The 23362-nt window shown below is 35.0% G+C and overlaps 1 protein-coding gene across 4 annotated transcripts in view; it reads left to right on the top strand.

Moving 5' to 3' along the window:
• LOC145686159 (uncharacterized) overlaps nt 1–23362 on the top strand; it is a 550748-nt gene that overhangs the window by 436168 nt on the left and 91218 nt on the right. For all 4 annotated transcript variants that reach the window (XM_081759157.1, XM_081759158.1, XM_081759159.1 and 1 more), the window contains one exon: nt 4359–4463. In XM_081759157.1, coding sequence (XP_081615283.1) covers nt 4359–4463 — 105 coding nt within the window. The remainder of the gene's footprint in view (nt 1–4358; nt 4464–23362) is intronic.

Raw genomic sequence — 23362 nt, 5'->3', positions numbered from 1 at the left:
TGAATTGTTGGACGAAGATGATGAGAGATGCTACTATAAAACCATTGCAACGATGTCGACCACAAATTCCTACCGCCCAAGATTGAGCCAGATTCTTCATACTAGAAAAGGCATACTATTACTGAGCCACCATGATACCAAACGCTTTTAGTTCTGTTTTACTTCTAACGGTAGCTCAGTGGTAGAGCACTAACTTCTGGTGCTAGGAATCCTTGGTTCGATCCCAACCACACGAGTTTGTGGTGAATAACATTCATTGTGTTTGTGATTTTTCGAGGTAGTTTCCTTACCTCCCACATTCTCATTTTATCAGTTATTTCATAATCATCCACTTCGTAAATCATCCGTCTTGTTTAGCCTAAAGGGCATAAGCATGGGACTTAAAACTAGGAATTTCGTTTCGTTTCATTAAACTAAGTTGAAGATTGAGTGCTTAATGCAGGAAGTGATTTTTCGAAAATAATTCAATGCAGAGTCCGAATAATTAAGGAAAATAAGTTTTCCTTGATTTGACAGTCGCTTTTTGAGATGGCGCTACAGGCATGGCGATAGAAATTAGGGGAAGGGGCGAAGGAGGCTACAGCTGATGGACGGTATCGAAACAAAAGTCGGACTTAAAAACGAAGAGATTGGAAGCTTCTTAGTTGCAGTAAGTGAACTGCTAATAATGGCATAATATCTATGATGGTGATGATAATTGTATCATTATTAGAATCACGCAGAGTTAAAATTGTACTGTTAGTCCGTCCGTTACATGATACGATAGCTCTTAAACGAAAGCAATTTTTTTTTTTTTTTATAAAATTTTGCATTTCCAGTGGAAATCTAGAGCCATTTTCACGGCCGACTTTATTAATGGAGTCAATACGTTGACATCTTCAGGTAACGATTACTTTAACGCATTGTATTGTTTATAATTCATGACGTTCCGTAGCTTCTATGTAACTTGCACAGAGCAAAGAATTGTTGGTTGCCTATGATAAAATAATATGCGGCTGTTCGTGTGATCATCTTGGTTGTCTTTAAAATAGTGTATTTTATTTCTCTATGAGACTGACAAAACGTGCCATTGACATTTGTACAGGCAAATGAATTTTATGAATCATGGCAGAGCATGCTATGTCGCTTTTTGGCAGTTTTGTGGTTTTTGCTCTTGTGGTCATACTGAGATGTATATGCTAAAAAAAAGTTGATGTGGCTTAATTATACGTAGAAAGAGGCTGTGATATGTTTTAACATGTCCCTTTGATAAAGTGCAGTTCCTACAGGCTCCTGAATATCGTGTCTACATACGTAGTTGCTTGGTCCCTGTTTCGATCCCCATGAGAACACACGGTTAGCATCTGATGTTAAACCACGTGCCCACTTCTCATAGGAAAGGATCATTAAATTGTAAACGAACTGTGTGGTCCCAGATTCGATTACTTGTAAAACCCAGTCTGCAGTTGCCTGCATGATAGAGCTCTGAGTCTTATTATAGAGTGCAAATAATTGAAAAGAACTTTCGCTATATGTATGTGTTTTAGATTTAGAACGATAGAAGAATTCTCAGTTATATAAATTGTCTACAAAGATACAACTACTTTATTTTAATGTCCTGAAAAAGAGAGAGAGAGAGAAAAGAAACATGTCTATTCCTATGTACCAAACAAGCTACTCTTGGCCATGAGTACAGAGACCTTTTGTAGTATTGAGAAGATGGGTGGGTGGCTCCTTAAAGATATCTACTTTTCCGTTTTTCTGGCATTGTTCGGTGTAAAAATATCATTCTCGAAGAAGGAGGGACTGGGTCATTGGTATTGTTTTTATTTTGTGTTCTTGTACCATTTTTTGTTGTTAGTTGAATGTAAATGGAGTTCACGATTTCCGTTACATTGTTCGTTCTTAATATGAGATCTTAAGTTTGCCTTCTCCCTTGGTCCATTCTCCGTTGTTTGCTTTAAATGGATGTATTGATGAGAATTTTACAGCAATTGTATTCAGCAGAGCTTGCATAAGTGGAGTAGGTTGTTTGCGTGCAGCCATCACAGTCTGGGAAAGTAGTGGTTGCTGTGGTGACAGTTGGTTGGTTGCTGCTTTTGTTTCTTTGTTTACGTCACTGTTTATAAAGACAGTCTTAAATAACTAAGTGTTACTGAAAGGAAACTTTCAAACGTGCTGCTGAATTATATAGACTAGAATAAAATATTGAATACAGTTGTGAATAAATTAGCTAGTTGAAATCGTATTCTATTGTATGTAAGATGTAATATTTATAGAAGAGAAAGGTAAAGTGATCGTTAATGCTCAAACAATTTGTCAAATTAAATACGACTAATTTGATCTAAAATATAGACATATATATATATATATATATATATATATATATATATATTAAAAATAACCGATGGTGATAAGTTGACAAGAACAAGGATTATGCAAAGTTGTCAAATGCTAAACGGTTTCGTAATTTCCCTTTAATTCTATTGATAACGTAACTTGCTTCCTGCAATTAAAAAAAAATCCTCTAAATTTTCCTTTTACGAAGCTTAATGATACTTGTTCTGAGAGGTGCACAAAAACCTGCTTATTTAGATTGAAGTTCCCCGTGTAGTGTATTAAGTGACTTTATGAAGTATGGTATTTGTAAGTTCTAGATCCGATCAGGCACTATCCATCTTGAATGGTTCTCCAATTGCCGTTGTCCTGTTTGCTGTGGTATGCAACTCAACTCAACACTGTTGTCGTTTTGGTTACCTAACCTATTACCAGTACATAAAAATAGGGAACTTACTTTGGTTTTGTGGTTGTCAACATTCGAATTTACAGACGAGAGAACAGGACTATCTTAAACTAAACAGATGCAATAACACTAAACCCACATCAGTTTCTTAGTTTGAGAAATCGTTAACTACGAGCTTTAAATATTTGAAGAGTCTAACGTGGGTTTTGTTTACAAAATTGAAGCAAGTAACAGCTATTTTGGTAAAGTTGAAAAAAAAAAAAAAAAAAAAAAAGGACGGCAATAAGAAATCGTATTCATGGAATTTCTTTTTTCTTTAAAGTTATGTCTTGCCAATATGTTCTAAACAGGAACACTGGGAACAATGTAAAAAACATTTTCTCTTCTAGATTTTTGAAGATTTTATAAATACGAAATAAATCTTGTTTGACGCATGCTCCCCCAGAAAATATGACTTTAGCTCTTAAATTGTGGAACATTCATCACTTGAACTGGTATGCTCTTCTTTCCTTATGGGTTGACAGAACTCCCTTGAGGCTATATGATTAGCATACACACCATCAGCATGGGGGGACACGGGCTCGATTCTCCATGGGAATTTGTATCTCGGGTCTCATATTAAGTTGTAGGTTCACGTATCGTGTAGTTTCAGTGCTGAAAGGGATGTTAAATTCAGAACGAAATCAACCAATTCTATGAATTAACGAGTTTCATTTTTAAAGTTTCCATTTTGTAAAAATTCACTAATTGAACTTTTAAAATTAATTAAACTTTTCTTTCGTTTTATAATAAACAAGAGAGAGCACACTGTCATTTCATAATTTAAATTGAAAGTTTTGAGTAAAGCCTAAAATTTCGTAGTAAATAAGTATAAAAGAAAACTGTTTTTCGTTTGACCTCTTGCACCTTTTCTTCAGCAAGCTTGCTAAATAGAGAAGTTGACAATTTGCTACGAATCTGAAAAATGAATTATTGTTGTTATTGTTGTTGTCATGTCACATCAGCCCTAAGTAATTTGTTCCCGAAGGTACCTCCCCGCCACTACAACCACCTCGTGATGTTTTTCAGTATATATACTTTTTAGTACATAAAGGTGCATTTGTGGAACTGGATTTTACTCGGCGTGATGGTAGAACTTCACCTGATGTAGAACCTTGTGAAATATTGTGGTGTGTAGACCTTTGTTTCCTACGTAAAATAAAAGTCAAAGGATTTGCGTAAGTTTTATTGACGCTGTTAAATCAATTCCGCGGAATCGAAGCGTGATGTTAGCCTATAATCGTTCAGATTCCAGTGGAAATGAATGTAATTGTATTAAAATTGTCCCAGTAATTTTTGTCTCAAATAAAGCCATCTACTATAAACATTTAGATGTACCATCTGCTAGCACATTATTATATTAGTCTAGATGACGCCAGTCCAACAGGTAAGTTTGTCACCGACAGTCTCGATGGAGAACTTCGTGTTTTTATAAAATAGATATACTCTGATAGTAATACGTTCTTTAGATCAGATCCCGCTGTGCATGACATGTAGTTTCAAAGTTCGGAATAAAGAAAACAATCCATTATTTTAAGTAGTATCATTCTATCTCTAAGCGTACGTCCTCTAATTAGTATGTTTTTACCTTTTTCAGAGAAGAGTATTGGTAGCAGTGGCGACATGAAAACTCCTGCAGTACGGAAACAGACATCACGGCATGGTGTCTCCAGCCCAAGCCAAAAGCCAACTCCTCTTAGAGGTAAGTTGTTATGTATTGTATTTAAAACTGTACAAAATGATAAATAATAATTGTCATTCATATATACCTTCAAAAAGGATCATTACATATGGCACTATAATTGAAAGTGACTTGTTGATGAAACGTTAATTTAACCAACTTTAGGTATCTTCTTAACTAAAATTAACTAAAATACTTCTAAATTTTCAGAAATCACATTGAAACAAGTTAGTTTCTTGGTCATGGTGAAGTTGTTTCGAGCATTAATTACTGACACCGTAGGCGCTCATACAGGTAGGAAGGATGGAGTTGAGTCCGACTTCCTAGCTCTTGTTAGTTATACAATGACACTAGTGTCTGAAGAATGTTTCTACTTTCTAATTCCAAATTGTGGAACAACTGAGTTCTCTTGTGGAACTTAAAACATGGACGCCTTTGACGCTACTCGGAAAGATTTTATCTTACTATATATTGAATTTATGTTAAAACTTATAGCAAACTAAATACGCGTGAAGAAAGGCGATTTCTACAGAAGTTTGCAAAGCGGCTAAAGCCCTGGCAACTCGGTGTATCTGAGACTAGTTTTAAGGATGTTGTGGACAAAGTTAGTTCGAGTATTTCATTGTTTAAGGCTTAGTAGTGAATTTCTTTTATGTCGCCATGTAGATTAGCTATCAATATTATTCAGGAAGTTCCTGTATACCAGTGGTGATGGCACGCATACTTTGAGTTTGCAGTAATCCTGTTAAAATTTGAATAATTCATTATTAGAATGTCTGAATAAATAACCGTTCGTATTCACTATTCGAACAGTTGTTCTAACAATTATTCGGATGAGCCACGGTAGCTCAGTGGTAGAACATTCACCTCTGGCGCGTGGGGTCCCTGGTTGGCCAATTGGGCTTTGTGGTGGACAAACATCATATGCGTGGATTTTGTCGGGGTTCCCTGTTCCTCCCACTTTCTTCATTCCACCATTTTTCATTTCTCATCACCACCGTCTCCTTTAGCTTACACGGCATAACCGTGGGACGTAAACCTGAAATATTTCATTTTTTATTCCGATAACCAGTGGCGAATCTAGAAGGTAAAAACTAGGGGGGCAGCCAGATTCCAGAGTATGATAGGTATATCATGAGTTTACTATAAATTTTCAAAAATATATAAATAGATCCTAATAGCTTCAATTATTTTTAGCACTCAAAAAACTGGGGGACCTAGTCCCCGGCCCCAGGCTAGTGGCTAGATCTGTCATTGCGGATAACGAACGAAAATCGTTCTGATAATGAGTAATTATTTGAATAACTGTTCAAATATTGAAACTGAATGTTCAGATATTCGAATAACAGCAGAAATTTATTCGAACAATTAATATTCGATAGCCCCTGGTCTAGTGCATTGATCGTCCGATTTCAGTGATAAGCATCGAATTATTTCTCATTATCTTCTTTAGTGTCTATGGCAGAGTTTCCCAACCGGTGTGCCGTGAATGGGCTGCTGGTGTGCCGCGAGGAATTTAAACAAAATTATTAATTTCATAGCAATCAAGTTGCAAAACGTAGGGAAAAATGTGTATTGGTATTTCACATTACTATGAACCTCTACTATGAATCTACAATTTTAAGTTTCATACCGTGTTACCGTTCTGTAGATTTCTAATGTTGAAAAAAGTATTTATCATTGTTATGACTATTATTGCTTCTTTATTGTTGTAGACTATTTCGTAACTTTAAATTTTAAAATATCATTCATTCCTTTCGATAAATTACCTACATTTGTGTTTTAAAACTAAAAGAGATTTGTTTGTTCGTTCGTTATTTAGTGATCTTCCATCTTCGTAGAAGGTTGGATACAGGTTTTAAAAAGAAAGCGTATTTCTAAAAACCTGAGTCCAATATTTCATTGCAGTTGTTTTCTGTTTTAAAATAGAATGAAAAATAAGCATTATGATTACCACGGGGAAAAAATCAATGATAGAGCTTTCTTCTCTTTGAGAAGGAGATCAATAATCACAGAAAAAATACCACTGTGTTTTATATTAACAAATAATAATTTCCATAAGTGTGCCGCGAGAATCCAAGTAACACCCGTAGTGTGCCGCAAGTTGAAAAAGGTTGGGAAACGCTGGTCTATGGCAATGACGATTCTAGAGGGAGACGAGAGGTGGGCCCTCTGGTGCATTCGTCTGCCCCCCAAATATATTGTGGTGTAGGATAAGTTATACATTATAAATATATTATTTTCTATATATACATAACAGTAGCTGAAGCCCAAAAATGTCTCTGCGCCTCCGCTTGCCCCCACCCCAACGAATTAAAGCTAGAGTTGTCACTGGCCTTTGATATCTTCTTTAGTGTCCCTTTAACTAGCGTTTCACGTCTTCAATTTGGGAAACACTGTTCTAAGGCTGTGAACTTAACTGAATTAATTAGCTTACATTTAACTGAATTAAGTGTAATTGCAGAAAACTTTTGAGTTATTCGTGAATAAACAATTGTGACACTTGCTTTTTTTTTTGCGCAGTATTATTCATTGAAATTACAATTCATACAAAAGCTGAATATGGAATAACATTATTTGTTTGTTCCTTCCCGTGCATTTTGTGAATGTTCCACTTTGTTCTAAGTAAACAATTGTTCTTCTTTTTTAGAAAACCCCTCGGGTGTATATTATTATTTTTATGTACCGTGGCATAAGTAGAAAGTGATGTAATTCTATATAATTTCCAATGACAATGTGTACTATGTAATATCTTTGCACTGTAAGTTGTAATTAAAGAGTACTGGCAGGTGTGACGTGATATGCTTTGACAATATGGAAATTTTTGTTATTTTTCTTTCACGTTTTTCATCCATTGTTTTTTGAGAGTATCCTATCCTAGATAGTACGGTTTGTTGTGAGGTTGAAAACCGTTTTACCGAAGTCTTAAGGTGGTTATTTTTTTTCTTCATATTCGTGTTGTGAATGAAAACCTGATACTACGTGACATGGCTCCTTGTGTTTTGTTCCGACTTGGAATTGTTACGTTGTTCACCGGATGTAGTAAATGTTGAGCGTGGAGGAATCTCATCGAACTTCCTTCTTGTGTTACCGCTGTATCCCATAGTCTTAAAGAAAGAAATGAAAATGTGTATAGGTACAAATTTCGAATGAAAAATGATTGTAGGGTAAATATAATTTTATTTTTCACACCAGTTTAGTTCATAGAAGGTTATAAAGCTTGGTTGTAATAATTGGCTCCTCAGCTGTAAAGAAAACGGTGTTTATATAATCTTAAGGACTCTCTAAACCAGTGATAACCAATTTCTAACGTCCTGTTGGCCAACAAAATTTAGAACCATGCATGGGGGGCCATTTTCTTCTTCCCTCTTCCCTGTAAAGCGATGGTTTGCTGAATATGCGGAAGTCAAATACTTTCTGAATCTTGATTGTATTCTTCTCATCCTGATTATTGTTTCCTGTGTCTAGATCAATTAATAGTGTTTTCCATGAGAGAATAAATTTCAAGTCTCGTCTCAGAAACGAGACGAGAAGTACCTTTTTCAATTCAAAACGAGACGAGAAACGAGACAATTTCCGTCTCCTTTTGTGGACAAGACTTGAGACGATACGAGAAATTTCTCGAATCTGTTGGATTAGGATTAGGAATTAGATTTCTGGGCTTTCGGCTTCTATGACCTTGTTAGCCTGTCACACATATGAGGGATGACGTCTCTCTGCGATCACACTGTCTGGGCAATCGGAGAGAAAGAAAGAAATGGGGAAGGAAGGAAGTGGCTCGGGACCATTATGTTAGGTACCATCCCGGCATTTGCCTGGTGTGAATGAGGAAAACTCAGGAAAACATCACTCGGGATGGATGGCCTGAAAGAGCTGTTAGACCTTTCCGTTCGAGTGTCCCCACAGGGAATCGAACCCGGAACCGCTCGCACCAGAGGCGAGAGGGTTAGCTACTATGCTAAGTGGGAACACTTGAATCTGTCGGGCAATGGTAATTCACTTAAGTCTTAAATCTCAGAAATACTGTTTGTGTTACATGATTCATAGTATAAAAACTTTAAATTGATAAATTGCTCGAACATAAGAAGAGCATTTACCAAGGTTTAAAGATACTTAAGTCATTACCTCCAATACACTACAGTAAATTATTATTATTATTATTATTATTATTATTATTATTATTATTATTATTATTATTATTATTATTATTATTATTATTATTATTATTATTATTATTATTATTAATAATAATAATAATAATAATAATAATAATAATAACTGCTGCTACATCATATCTTTCGTAACGGGGAAAGATTCTGTTAACTTCTAGATGAAATTAAGAAAAGAATCAGGGTATATCTAAATTTTGTACATAAATTTACAAAACGAGACTAGACTATTTTTGAGACGAGAGACGACCTTATTTCTCGTTTCGTGGTCAACATTTAATTATGGTCTCAGCAACGAGTATTTGAAAGTAACTCTATAAAATAGCATTTTTCTAAAACCCTGCCCGGTACCAATGGACCTTACCGTGCAGAATGGGCAGTTCTTGACAGTTAAAAAGTCTTGCTTCAGGTATATTGTGACGGCGAGTTACGCTCTTCTTGTTAGATATACAGTTATTAAAAAGGAACAAATCATTAATTTAATTATTTTCGCGGACGCCATTAGTGATATAATCTTGATTTTTCAAGCAAGTGCTTAATTGTAAACTTGAAAGTATTAAGTTGGAATGGTTAATATTTGAACACTCAGAGTGTTTAATTATCATCTTGTGTGAATTCATTGAGCAAATATAAATTCCTCTACTTAGTAACTAAAAATAGAACCGTTTTAAGAAGCATACGAACTTATTCCCAAGTTCATCTCATAATTTTCAAGAGTTTGGCATATTCGAGCTAGTTAATGCGCAAGACACCAATTCTGTAATGGCAGATTCTGCCATATCCATTGACGATTCCTTCTTTTATTAGAGAACTTTGATAATTATGTCTGTGACACAAAATATGTAAGGGCAAGGTTATTCTATATGATTAAGAAAAAGAGAAAGGATTAAAAAAAAGTGTTTACGTTTATGCTCCCTAGCTTAAAGGAGATGAATGATTTTAAAAAGTAAATAATTACGAAAGGGTGGGATGAAATTAAAGAACTTCAAGAAAGCTCACGAACACGATGTTGTTCACCAGAAACTCACATGACATGGCGTTGACCCAGAGACCCCTTGCACCACAAGTGAACACTGCCACTGAACCGTGTCCCTCTTCCTTAAAAATAAAGCTCCGGGAATAAGACACAGACTCTGGGACTGACCAAACGGGCCAGGAAAGAAGGTGCGAGCCATCTTGAGACGTACACTCAGTTGAACGTCCGTGAAGTAAGCGAACACCCTAGCGGAAGTGTAGGATTCCTTATTGTTTGAAAAGAAAACCATCAGTGGATTCTTTCTATGATTTTGCCATTAGTATTTAGGATCGTACAATTGCATCTTGAAAAATATGTGAGGAGCAATCCACAAAGAGAAATGGTCATTAATCTCTGTAAGATGACACTATAAAACACTTCGGTGAATCTCAAAACATATTTACATTGTTACACGTTCTTACATGAGGACTACACTTGTTTCAAATACGTTTATTATTGATATTCTGGTAAATTTGGAGGTTTTGTAACTTGGATTGTGAGTCAATTGACGAACCCAGAACTTATATAAATTGGTTAAGTTTTAACAGAGGTTTAAATCGTGACTTGAAGAGTGTATAAACTATGCAGACCAAGGTCCAGTTAGGTTTTGGAAGTTCCGAAGTGGTTTGTAGTTAGGACTTCTTAGATGCAGTCTAGTTAAAAGAACTGATTATCGTTGTCTCAATCTCCCGAAGTCTAAAGGCATAATCGTAAGACGTTCAACTGATGAAAGACGTCATGATTATTGTTGTCAAGAGTAACATTCTAGTACACAAGTTTTTTTTTTTCTCTCTAAAGCTGTATATCAAGACAGCTTATATGCTAGTAAGAATCGATTACTTTTAAACTAACGTTGGCTGCCTATTTTGTTCTGAACAAAATTGTACATTGTCAAAATATAATTTAATAATTATTAATGCGAAATATTTACTAAAATATATTAAATAGGAACTGCTAAAAATGAATCAGAGCATCAATACATATGTGTATCTTAAAACAGAATAAGTTGAGCTTATTCAAGGTAAACAGCAACTTGTCTTAAATTCATTAGTACAGTTTATTATTTTAAATTCATTAGTACGCATATTATAATTAATGCTGCGGAGTGGTGATAAGTAAGAGAAAAGTTTTGTTTAAAAAAAATGAAAGAAAGAAAGAAAAAACTCAGAGGAATCTTGACAAATAAGAGCGAAGGAAAATTCCAGATTTTATTTTTATAGCATTAGAACTTTCTCCTGGGAGGAGAAAAAAAAAATATGGAGAATTTTCTTCAGTAGCTTTCTTTCATTAGTTTGACTGTTTCTACAATAATATCCAGTTTCAGTTTATTATTTTAAAGAACAGTTGAAAACAACTATTAGTCGGGAAATGCAGGATTATTAACAGAGATTCTTGACACTTAAAACACATATTTCTTCTAAATAGACGTTCATTAAAAGTATAATAAAAATATAAAATAAATATATCTTGGCAGTACCTTACATCTCTTACATAGGTATTTTTGTTTCTTTAAGTCTTTTTATTTATTTATTTATTTATTTTGACCTTGTATCTGAATTTATGCGATGCAACAAAATAAATTATGGTGCGCTGAAGACCATTATTTATGATATGACAAAAAAATTCATTGAAAGCAGTTTCAGTAAGGTAATTAATTTTAACTGTCTCATGGTGTTTCAGAAGTTTCCAAGTCGGCGACTCTTAACAAGATACCTTTTATAAGTTCGTTAGATTTTCCTTTTTTAATTTTTGTTTGAATTGAAAGTTTTCTTTTGTGTTGTTATTAACTGGTTAAATGTGTGAATGAAAGCATATTATACGGCATTTTTATTTTTTTAAATGATAAATTATGATGCACCGAAACAGTCAAACACACTATGCTTGTTCAAATTGTGTGGTAAATATGGTCGCAATTTGTTGAAGCTTCGATTATTAACGAATCCTATAATTTATTCCAGATCCAAAATACAGACCATGTATAAAATTTAAATTGTTATTGCTTTGCGAAGAAAGATACAATGTAAACTGTAAGAGTTGAAGGTATCGGGAAGTAGAGGAATTGAAATGATTTCGGTAAGATTATTCGTGATGATAACGAAGTGTGAGAAGGAAATAAAAACAACGATAGAAATGATGAAAGAAAAAGAAAGGCAAAATTTCTGGATGACTGAATGAGGAGTTAAGAAAAAGACCATTCATCAAATATTGTGAAGTACCGTATTGTCCGCGGAAGAAACAAGGATAATTCGAAAGAATTATATATATATGTTAAAGGAGTTTAGAGTCCTTTAAATGGTTGATATGGAGAAGAATGAAGTAAACCAACGGGATGGAATGATAAAAAGCAATCCGGAAGTGTATGAGAAATGAAATAAAGAAAACTGTTGAAGATGTGTTAAATAGAGAAGAAACAACAACTTAGGTAGGATATTGTTTAAGAAAAATCATTCTGAGAACTGTCATAAAAGGTGATCGATACTATTCAAATATAGTTCTGTAATTTCCACAATTAAATCTTTAATACTCCTTCTCACATTAACGTGTCACAGGTATAATACTTCTCTCTACATATCTGTAACTTGAAATTTCTTCCAGAACTATGTTATTTACTATCTATGCCCTCAAATGCAGATTTGTAACATTCCACATAAATAATTTTTTTACTTTATTCTCAGTAACGTGTAAAACTGAGTTACGTGGTGATCCGTTTTATGGCTAGATATTGTAGGATTATAAGATTAACGTGCTACAGGTATATGGATTCAAGGAGGTAAATGGTTCTAATGAATAACGAAGTTACTATTGAAGTGGCAAAGTAATAGAAATTGAGAATATTCTGGAAACTATCCATGCGTTCATTGTTGTTAACCGTCCTCATGGCGTAACAATAATTTAAACTCTTTAACCTGCGCTACAGAGGTGTGTCCTCACCACTGATACACCGTTTGGGTAGGAAATACGGAAGTTAAAGGCGATATAGGGAAAGTCGTGAGGGTTATTTTCTTCCGAAGAGTTGGCCTTTTAGATTACGAAATCCACAATATTGTCCTTGAAGATTGTCCTACAAACAATTGATTTTATGCGTGTCTATAGCATCCATCGAGATCCTCTACGCAGTTGTAAGGCTATTCTTAAAGATTTGGTGACGTGATTTAAAAGTCAAACTTGGCGTCCATGCTAGCGAGTAAGGTCAGATGAGGAAAAAAAAATAGCTTTAAGGTATTCGATCAGCTATATATATATATATATATATATATATATATATATATATATATATATATATATATATATATATATTATAAATTTTTCGCACGCACATGTTTCTTTAAATGACTTGTTTTCTCCCCGTTTTGGACTGGGAATTGAGTCTAAATTGTTCATGGCAAGCAAGGCAATTTAAAGCAGTAGGAAGGAAGTTCTTGGAATGTGGTGTCACAGTTTTACGTACATAACAGACAATTATTTTGGACAGAAATGAGCATATTTCTACTGTGAGGTCTGGTGGTGGTATAGATTCGAACTGAAATAGTAGTAGTAGGAGGAGGAGGAGGAGAAAGAAGATTTAAAAGAAAACTAGAAATAATATAAATGAAAAACTTTTCCACTTTAAGAGCTAGAACCAATTTATCATTCTTCAGCATGAAGAACTTGCAGCTTATTGAACAGACTAACATGATACAATCGGAATATTGATGCGTTTCCCGAATCTAAAGTTAAAAAGAGAAAGAAAAGAATAGAGAAATAGAAAATAAATTCTTAACCATATAAAAATTGGTAACGAATTTCAGAATATTGAAATTTGGCAAAGTTTCTATAATACGCCTCGCATTAAATGAATAAGTATGATTCTGTGCTTCAAAGTGTAAGTTTTCTTTACAGAAAGGAAGAAAATAATAATAAATAGAAAACACGAAGCAGTGTTAAAAGTTCGAGAAGATATCCTCCTCGTACTTAGAAAATATTGGAAAGTGTATAATTCAATTGATAGTTTTGTATGTGATATTTATAACTGAGAATTATGCCAGATTACGGAAGGAAATCATAAATAATTGTGTGTTCCTCAGATATAAACAAATTTTAGGAAGAAAAATATGTAGTACTTTGGCAGTACTTTCTAAAGGATCTAATCTTTATCCAAATTTTCTTTATCTTTAATTTATTTTGGAAAAACAAGATACTTGGAATGATTCTTGCATGATGTAGTGTTTTCAACTGTGAATAACAGATAATCACAGTTGTACACAAACTTCTTGTAGTATGTTCCATCACAATTACGAGAAACTAAAATATAATTGGAAGAATATTGCTTCCAAGTAAACTACATTGTTCTTTAGATACTTATATGCTGTTCGTGAATTCGAAATTGCGATAGAGATCAGCATGTAAGTCCCTTAATGTAACTTTGAGAGTTAATTACAAACTTTGATATATATGCTTAACCATTTCGTGTTCTCTGGAGACTTAACTGTGACCTTCACCTGAGAAGATGGAAAATAAACTTTCCGGGACGAGAGAATAGAGTTTGAGGCCGGTTCACTAAATGGATATCTTAAAATAGCTCTTCATTCTCGAGAACTTTACGACACTTGTAAAATTAATTTGGTTAAAATTAGACAAACGTGTTGAATCCTTCTTGATTTAAAGTGTTTCATGGAATTCAGATTATATATAATATATGAGTATGTTATATATAATATAAAAATAAATAAAAGAAACTCTGACTGAGTGACCAACTGATCAATGCCCAAGCCAAATTGCTTAAGCTAGAAACTTGAAATTTGGATAGGGCATGGGGATTTGTGATGTAAAGTCCCACATAGAAATGATTTTTAGAAATTCAATAGGCAGAGCTTGAAAAATCTTGCTTGCAAGTACTAGCCACCCAAAAAAATCTACTAGCCAGACCATTTTGCTGTCATAGTGTTTATACAAATGCCAATACAAAAGTACTCGCCACTGGCGAGCAGGCGAGTGGATTTTTCAATCCCTGTCAATAGGGGAGAGTGAAGAGAGGAGTTGCAATTATAATCTTGAAATGTCCATATCTGGAAATCTCTAAATGTTAGATACATGAAATTTGGTATATGGATTTCTCATATAAAACAATTAGACACGTTTGTGATCATTTTTCGATATTTGACCTAGAACAAAAGAAAAAGAGGTGAGAAGGAGAAAGGGATGAGAATCACAATTATTATAATCTGGCCATATCTCGGAATCTGTTAAGTTTAGAGACATAAAAGTCAGTATTTAGACTTCTCATTAAAAATAATTATAGTGTGTTTCACATCTTTAAAAAAAGGGGCAAATATCTGTTTATATTATATTTTTATTTTATATATTCACGAACAGTAAGAACAAAACAAAGTTGTGTACCTTCATCAAAACGTTCTCATTAAAAGTAAAATGAAAGAAAAATTTAATGAACTTCTTGACAGAACTGTACTATTACGAGCTATCTTACAAGAACAGTTTAATAGTATCAGAAGCCAAATATATATATATATATAATATGTAAAATATGTATAAGTTCGAAAGAAAATTGTAATTATTGTATTGATTGAAGAACAACTTATGTTCTCCACATACAAATGAAGCAATAATAATAATAATAATAATAATATTTAAAAGTAGATCTTCTACTTTACCGACCTTTATCATGACATGTTTAGGTTATCAAACAACAAATGTAAAGCTCCATGACACGGAGATGGAATCTCAATAAGAGAAAGTGTGTCACATCAATGGTCTTCAAAGATTTTGCTTCGTAAAGAGAAAAGTCATGAATGAAAGTAGATTGTAATACACTTATATTGCTAAATCACCATCTTACTTCGAAAGATAACTATAGCGGAAAATTATTTTGTTGTGTGTTATTAAACTTGGATTCTTCTTTTTCATAATAATAATAATAATAATAATAATAATAATAAACTGTTTGTTTATATGTTCAATCTTGTTCAAAAGTAGGGGCCGCGATGGCTCAGTGGTAGAGCGTTCACTTCTGATGCATGGGGTTCCGGGTTCAAACCGTGCTCCCGCCAAGTGAACATTGTGATGGACAAACACCGTGTGCGTGGTATTCCTCGGGGTTCTCTCGTTTCCTCCCACTTTCTTCATTCATTCAATTATTTCATTCATTGCTCATCATCAACGTCTCCTTTTGCCTAGCCGGCATAACCGTTGGACGTAAAACTCAAAGCTTTCATTTCATTTGTTCAAAAGTATTGGCCACCCACCTTGCTTTAGATGGTCATGTTCTGGCAGCTGAACGTAGGATGTTATAATATTACTTTGGCTGCTGGAGATAAAGACCTCAAACTATTGAAGAAAATTCACATTTGTGTGATTTTATTCAAACTAATACGTGGATTTTTCATTTTTTTTTAAACAAGACCTACATAAATTTTATTGTTCTCTGAACGTTACTTATTGAGTTAATTACTTCCAGGTTTTGCTTGTATTGACATTCTATTTCTTTAGAACAATCCATTACTGTACGTGAAATATTCAGTATCCGTTTTAAGCATTAAACTCAAACAACAGACAGGATTATTATTAAAGACCTGCAGCTGTGGCAAAATACCATATTTTGCAATTTTTACATGAAATCGTTAGTGTAATTTATTGTAATCACTGGCCATATTTTCTATTTTAGATTAGTTTTCAAGCTCTGTTTACCTTTTAACTGGACATAGAATTCACATTATTTGCAGTTATCGTGGAATGCATATCAGTAGTGAGATACAGAGTTTAATTCTCCTTACCGGAGGGGAAGACTTATTTTTGGTCAACCAAATAACATGGACAATACGGTTGATGTTGCTTCGAGTTCCAATGTTGTGACAAGCTTCAAATATGCTCCTGACACATTGGTAGATGTCGAATGGTAGCTTTCAGGCCTCAAATGTATCTTAATGATTAACTTGCGTAGACAGTTGGAAGGAAATACTAAAGAAATGGGCTTAAAATAGCAGACAGTGTGCTGTATGACATGACTGCTTTTATCAAGTGTCAAAGTAGGGTTTACCTAGGTATTTCTTTTGGAATATAATTTCTGATCACGATATTCAGTAGCGTATTTTTGTGCGGCTTTATGTTTACGATACTAATATTTCCATCATTTGATTTTTTTTTTTTTTTAATTCTTCTCTTTGATGCGTTCTAGTTATTGGTACTTCGAAAAATCATATTTGCCTGTGTTCATTAGTGCTGTTGACAACCCTTAATGAAGATTAACATTTCTATTGTGAGCTTTTGTAAATTAATGACATAAACTGCCATTGTAAATCTATTTTGTTAATTTCTATGGTTTATTTGGCTACAATTGACGGTCTTCAGTGATAATAGTGTCGATCAGGGAAGAACTAACTATATTTAATTTCATTGATTTTTACATTCATATTTGTTTCTAGCAGAAAGTAATTGAATAAGATTAATCTAATTCTTTTATAAAAGTTTAAATGGTGTCACCAAATAAAAAGAGATTAAAAAATGGATTTCTTCATTGAGAACCTTAATTTTCTTTAGTAATAGTAGTTTGTTCGGTAACTTCTTTTCTTTAGGTCAAGAAGTGGTTGAGATTTTTTAGGGCGAAACGAGAAGTTATTTGTTATTACAACCTATCCTCATAATCAGTAAGTTCATAATAATAAAAAAAATGCATATTTATATAAGTTATAAAACGCATAGGACGTAACGACTTGTGTCTGCACACAAATAGTTTAAAGAAAACAAGAAGAGACTTGCCATACAACACGCTTATTGATATAAATGAACATCATCATTTTAATTCATAACATGTAGCTGAGTCATTTTGAAAGAAATTCACAGTAAGCTTTGTTTTCGCTAACAGTATATTTTGCTGCAGAGGCACGATTATGATTTTCTGTCTTTTTAAGTGCAATTTGCGCAGTTACTTTAAAATAATAATTTATGCTATATAGTTTAATCTAGAGAATGACAATTCAATTACATAGATAATATATATGATCGAATGTTCTGCCCGAAGACAATTTCTAGCCCACTTTCATAAAGTATCTAGGTGAAGCCATTAGGCGAATTAGGCAGGAGAACGGTGGCTAGTTTCTGTCCCCTGTGGTGCAAAAAGGGATATGGGAAACTGGTAATTACGAGCTGAAACAAAGGAACTGGGTTAGGATTAGAGACTACGTATGAAAGAAGTACGTAAATATGGATTTATTACACTAGTAGAGCCTTGTACACGTCAATTAATATTCTTCCGATATTATGAGTTGCTTGCGATACGAGTATACTATATCCACTACAGCTTTCAATTTCAATATCTATCTACATAAGAAATGGAACGACTCGGGGAGGGGATAAAAATTGCCTTTTTTGAACAGTTTTTTCCACGGCTTTTTCGCCTGGGATATTTTGGATAGATATATTGAACATATGAACTTTAAAAAAGAAGTATTAGTACATTCAGCCTTTCTTTTCTCATCATAACACGAAAAAACATTTAATAACTAGCAGCGCTCTGAAGAAATAAAATATGGGAAGTTAATTAGTCAAGAATAATCGGTCACTTGATAGCAAAGGAAAGGGGCAAATCGGTAGACGCAATGGGTTTTCTAGTTCGAACGAATTGTTTGTAAAGCTATTAGAGTGATGTTGAACGACAAGAATGTTTTCATGAAAATTTAACAAGTGTTAGCAACAACTGTTCTGAAAATGTAGTTAGACCTTTTGGGGGAAAATTACCATTTAGAGTTTGTGCATAAACCAAAACTCCCGTTGGTAACTTTTTCTTTTCTTTTTTTTCTTTCTTTTTTCTTTTTCTTTTTTTTTTAAAAAAAGAGAGCTAAAGACATTTTAAATGAGTTTACGCAGAACAAGTTATCTATCTATCTATCTACATAGCATTTATTGAGACCGGGAGAAGGTTAAAACACTTTATCCATGTTCACTGTTTCAAATATATTCATACTATATAACACTAAAGAAAGAATAAATTCTGTAAATAGCCTAATGAACTTTTACTCCCGTTACATGAAGTGGCCGTTTATGGCTATAATTTTTTAATCTGGGTGGGGGCAGAAGGTTTAGCGGTAGAGCGCTTACCTCTGGTGTGTGGCGTCCTTGGTTCGATCCCCGGCCAAGTAAGTTTGTGGTGGACAGTGTCGTTCCATGGATTTTCTCGGGATACTTCCGTTTCTTCCTACTTTCTCATTCTACCGATTTTTACATCATTCACTTCTTTCACCATCGTCTCTCGTAGACTTAATCGTGGTACGTTAAACTGAAAATATTTTATACACTGAACCTATATTAGGTTCTAATAAAATATCTTAAGCCCACAACAATGTTTTCCGAACGGAGAATGAGATATAAGCGGACTTTATACCAGAACAACAATGGGTTTGTGTCTGTTTCTTGATTTATGACAGTTTTTTTTCTTGTTTACCAGTTTGAGTTTAGTACATTAGTAATACACACACAATATAAAGTTGTATAATTTTATAAGGTAGTTAGGCAACCAACATCAAGCTTGTAGTATGTTGGGTTATATAATTTACACCTGCTAGTCAACAATGAAATCCCAGTTCGAAAATCAATACATACAGTCAGCCTCAAACTGAACACACAACTCATAATAATGAATGTTGCAAAAACATTTTTTTTTAAAAAACTGTACAATTGACCACAAGAGAACAAATGTGATGCTTGAATAAGAGAATCATCAAAAATCAAAGAAACTAAAATTTCATTTTTTCTTAAAATTTAGAAGGTATGACGTCGTTGGCTTCCCACGCTTGGACCAGCTCTTCACTGGGGGAATGGTAAGAGGGTAGCCAATCACCACCAACTGTCTACAGAGGTTGTTCAGTCTACATTTGGCCAATTTCGACTTACCTAAAAATTTAGAAGAATCCATGGCGCCAGGTCCTTAAGTGCTCGATGTATTTCCCTTGGTTCCTAACAATAGCCCGACAGCGTAATTTCCACTGTAATAGGCTTCTCTCTGAAGAACTGGGAGGGGAATCTTGTCCCATTCCCTTTGCACAGCTTTCCAAAGTCCACAGTTGTCACACGCCGTTTTCCCAAAGCCCGCTTCAACAATCCAAATCCACAATAGTCCATAGGACTTGCATCTGGAGATTTAACAGGTACCTCATTGAAAGGTATCACCTGTATACCACTTGTCTCCTTCATCTCCCTGTAGAATGCGAGTGACGATAGTAAGGTATGTGATGAGGCCTTGTCCATGTGAATACGCACCAGATTGGCGTCATTTCCGCACATTGTTGAAATCTCATGCTCGTAGATCGGCCGCATGATCTGCTCCTGAAAATACTGCGAATTTATTTTGCAGTTCTTCGCCACCCTACGAATCTTCAGTTTACCTCGGTAACAGTAGCCAGTAACGACCATGAGCCCTTTTGGGAAGGATTCTTTACAGACACGGACCGACCTTCTGAAGTTCTTGGCGCCTTTCTCTCGGTACATGATGGCTCTCGGTTTGCCGCAGTCGGAAAGGTAAATCCATGCTTTATCAAGCGTTACGACGTACATCCACCTTTGTTTTGCCACATGCCGTTCGTACAGCTTCCGGGCGTTACACTTTCGTTCCTTTTGGTGGTCATCCGTGGGAAGATGGCCGCGAGCTTTCATGACTTTTTCCAGCTTGAGTTGATGGTGTAACGTCCGGCTCACAGTCCCCAAAGACACGTCAAGACGATTAGCCATACACCTTTGTGTTGGCGGATTTTCTTGCATTGCCATTTTGCGAAGTTTCCTCTGCATGGTGGAGGTGGTCTAGGCAACTTCGAAATGAAACATTTTTGCACCCAGGTTGGTCTATACTTTTTGTCGTATCTTAGTGTCAGGAATCACTCCGAAAGTCGTCGTTTTGAAACACCCTGTATATATATATATATATATATATATATATATATATATATATATATATATATATATAATATGAGTAGTGGTCCGGATCGCACTTAAAGTATTAGGTCGCATCTCGATAAATGACCTGCCTAGTTATTGTTATAATGGATTTATAGCATTATTAGAAGTAAAAATTTTTCTCTCGGTCTCCTTCCTCTTTTTTCGTTGAGTACATTAGTAATTTACGGAAATGAGAAAGAAACCGCATTGGTTCCTCTGATTCCTACTTCCTCCCTCCCCCCCAAAATAAACGGTGGCATTTCCCTGACAGCAAATTGAGCTACGTTAAATTGTGGGATTTGCGTAAGTGCTTTGTCTGTCGACCGCGAAACTTATTCAACGTGGTCTTTGCAAGAATTACTCGAACGTCGAGTTCCACAACAAATGGCCGTTAAAATTAGTACTTCCCTCCTCATCAGTCTCTTCTCTCTCAAACAAGCTACACGTCTTTTTCACGTCTCTTTCCGAAGGAGATTTTTAGGGGGAATACGTAAATGAAGGCACATGTTGCGTGTTGGAAAATAATTTGAAAGAGAAATTTAGTCTTAAAAAAAGAAAAAAAATCATGGTATACTTTTCAATTTGAGGTTCCTTAGGTTATTTGCTTAATGTGATTCTTTGTTTCATTGAAATTAACTTTCTTCGTGAATTGCATGATAGTTTAGATAACGTTGTAGACACAGTCAAAATAAATAGTATGGTTTTTCAGGCGTAATAATAGCTTCAGATGTCCTATTTTCGCTCGTGAGTAATTGATTGAAATCATTCGATATTTTCTTAAGAGATCGTTAAAAAAAAAAAAAAAAAAAAAGCATTTTAGAGCACACAATTCTTGAACAGCTACAAGACTATCAGAACTTTAGCTAAATCTTTTCAATGTGAACTCTTCCGATTCCCCGTCAACACTCAAGAATTGTCCAATAACCGGGAATAATAATAAAATAATGGAGAAATTCTGATTTATAGGACAAAACATCTGAATTCGTTCGTTTAGCGCATCCATTTTCAGCACTGGGGCTATGAGACGTGGGACCCGGAACCTATGAACGTTCCAGGTAGTAAGGGCGAGTTCAACAAAAGTTACGTGTAATCGGAACGCTTGGAAATTATATTTGAAGTGTTCGAGTAGTGATATCAAAATACTTGGTGGCTTCCAATTCTCGTGCCTATATATGGTTTGTGTAAGTTGTTCCTCTTCCCCTTAGAAATTTTTAAAATAAATGTATGATTATTTTGACTGTTCAGAATGAATTTTCAAGATACAAGCCTTTAAGTTCTCCGTACTAACCGGAAAGTTTCATATGTTCTCCCACCGAGAACCGAACTCGAATGTACCGTACGAAAGATGAAAATGAAATCTTTCAGTTTTACGTCCCAAGGTTCTGCCGGTTAGGCGACGGTGATTATGAGAAATGAATGAAATGGTGGAATGAAGAAAGTGGGAGGAAACAGGAGAACCCCGAGAAAATTCACGAACACGGTGTTTGTCCACCACAAAGTCCATACGGCGCGAGCTGGGATCGAACCAGGGACCTCAAGCACCGGAGGTGAACGCTCCACCACTGAGCCACCGCGCCCCCATCGTACTAAAGACGAATACACTAATTTCTGTGTGGAGAATCTTAAGATATACCTGCTGAACATTTTGTCCTCAAATATAATGTAACAGGTTTTATTTCTCACGTTTATTTCGGAAGATTAACTGCAAGACAGCTAGAACGTCGTCTTACGTTGAATCAGTTTAACAAAGGCCATAAACTTGTCTCGCGTGGTGTATTATTTATTACGTTAAAATAAGTAATCATTTACTCATTTTTCTTGCGGGTGATCTGGGTTAGAAATGAAATAATCTTTTAACGCCCCACAATTTTGTCCGTTAAACTAAAGGAGGCGGATGATTGAAGCAAGTGAATGATAATGGAAGAATTGGTAAAATGAGAACGTGGGAGGAAACAAGAGTACCCCGAGGAAATCAACAGATACGATGTTGTTCACCACACATTTACTTGGCCTGGGATCAAACCAGTTATCCCACGCACCAGAGGTAAGCGCTCTACCACTGAACCATCGTGGCCCCGTGAAACCTGAATTTGATCCCGGTGAGACTACGGTTTGCTGGCCTGAGCATATGAATAGTCTCTGGATCTTTTCATTTCTGGACTTCATTCCAGCGACTGGAGAAAGGAGACGGTGGTTTAATGAGACAGCTTCCATTTCTTGAGTGAGGAGTTACGAAATCTGTGTTGTATGAATTTCGGGATACACTAACTCAGTTTGTCAAATTGTGTTGGTTACTTGTTTTCCATATTTAGTTAACCTCTCTGTGATTCTTGTGTTTGTGTCAAGGGTTCGTTTCTTGGAGGAGCATAGTATGTGGTATGAATTTCGTGAGATGAGCTTATATGGTAAATTCTAAGTAATTGAAGTGTGATTTTGTCACTTGAGCCCATTGTTGAAAAGGAACTGAATTTACCACCGAACAGGCATGAAATTAAGGCTTAATATTCTCTCTTTGTATTCAGGGAGTACGGTGGCTCAGTGGTAGAGCGTTCAGCTCTGGTGCGTGGAGTCCCTCGTTCGACCCAGTTTTGAGTCAGATGCACCTTGTGATGGATGAACACAGTGTTCGTGGGTTTCCTCGGTGTTCTCCCGTTTCCGTTTCCTCCCACTTTATTCATTCAATCTTTTAAGTCGTTTCTAATTATCGTCTCCTTTAGCCTAGCCAGCATAATCGTGGGATGTAAAACAAAGATTTCATTTTTCTCTTCGTAATCAAGAGGTCCTGGATATGAATACCGTGACAGGTCATCTTACAGGTT

The sequence above is a fragment of the Thermobia domestica genome, chromosome 5 (genome assembly GCF_964235325.1).
Source record: "Thermobia domestica chromosome 5, izTheDome1.hap1.1, whole genome shotgun sequence".
Taxonomy (NCBI): domain Eukaryota; kingdom Metazoa; phylum Arthropoda; class Insecta; order Zygentoma; family Lepismatidae; genus Thermobia; species Thermobia domestica.
The sequence above is the reverse complement of the archived record's forward strand: the minus strand, read 5'-3'. Positions and strand labels throughout refer to the sequence as shown.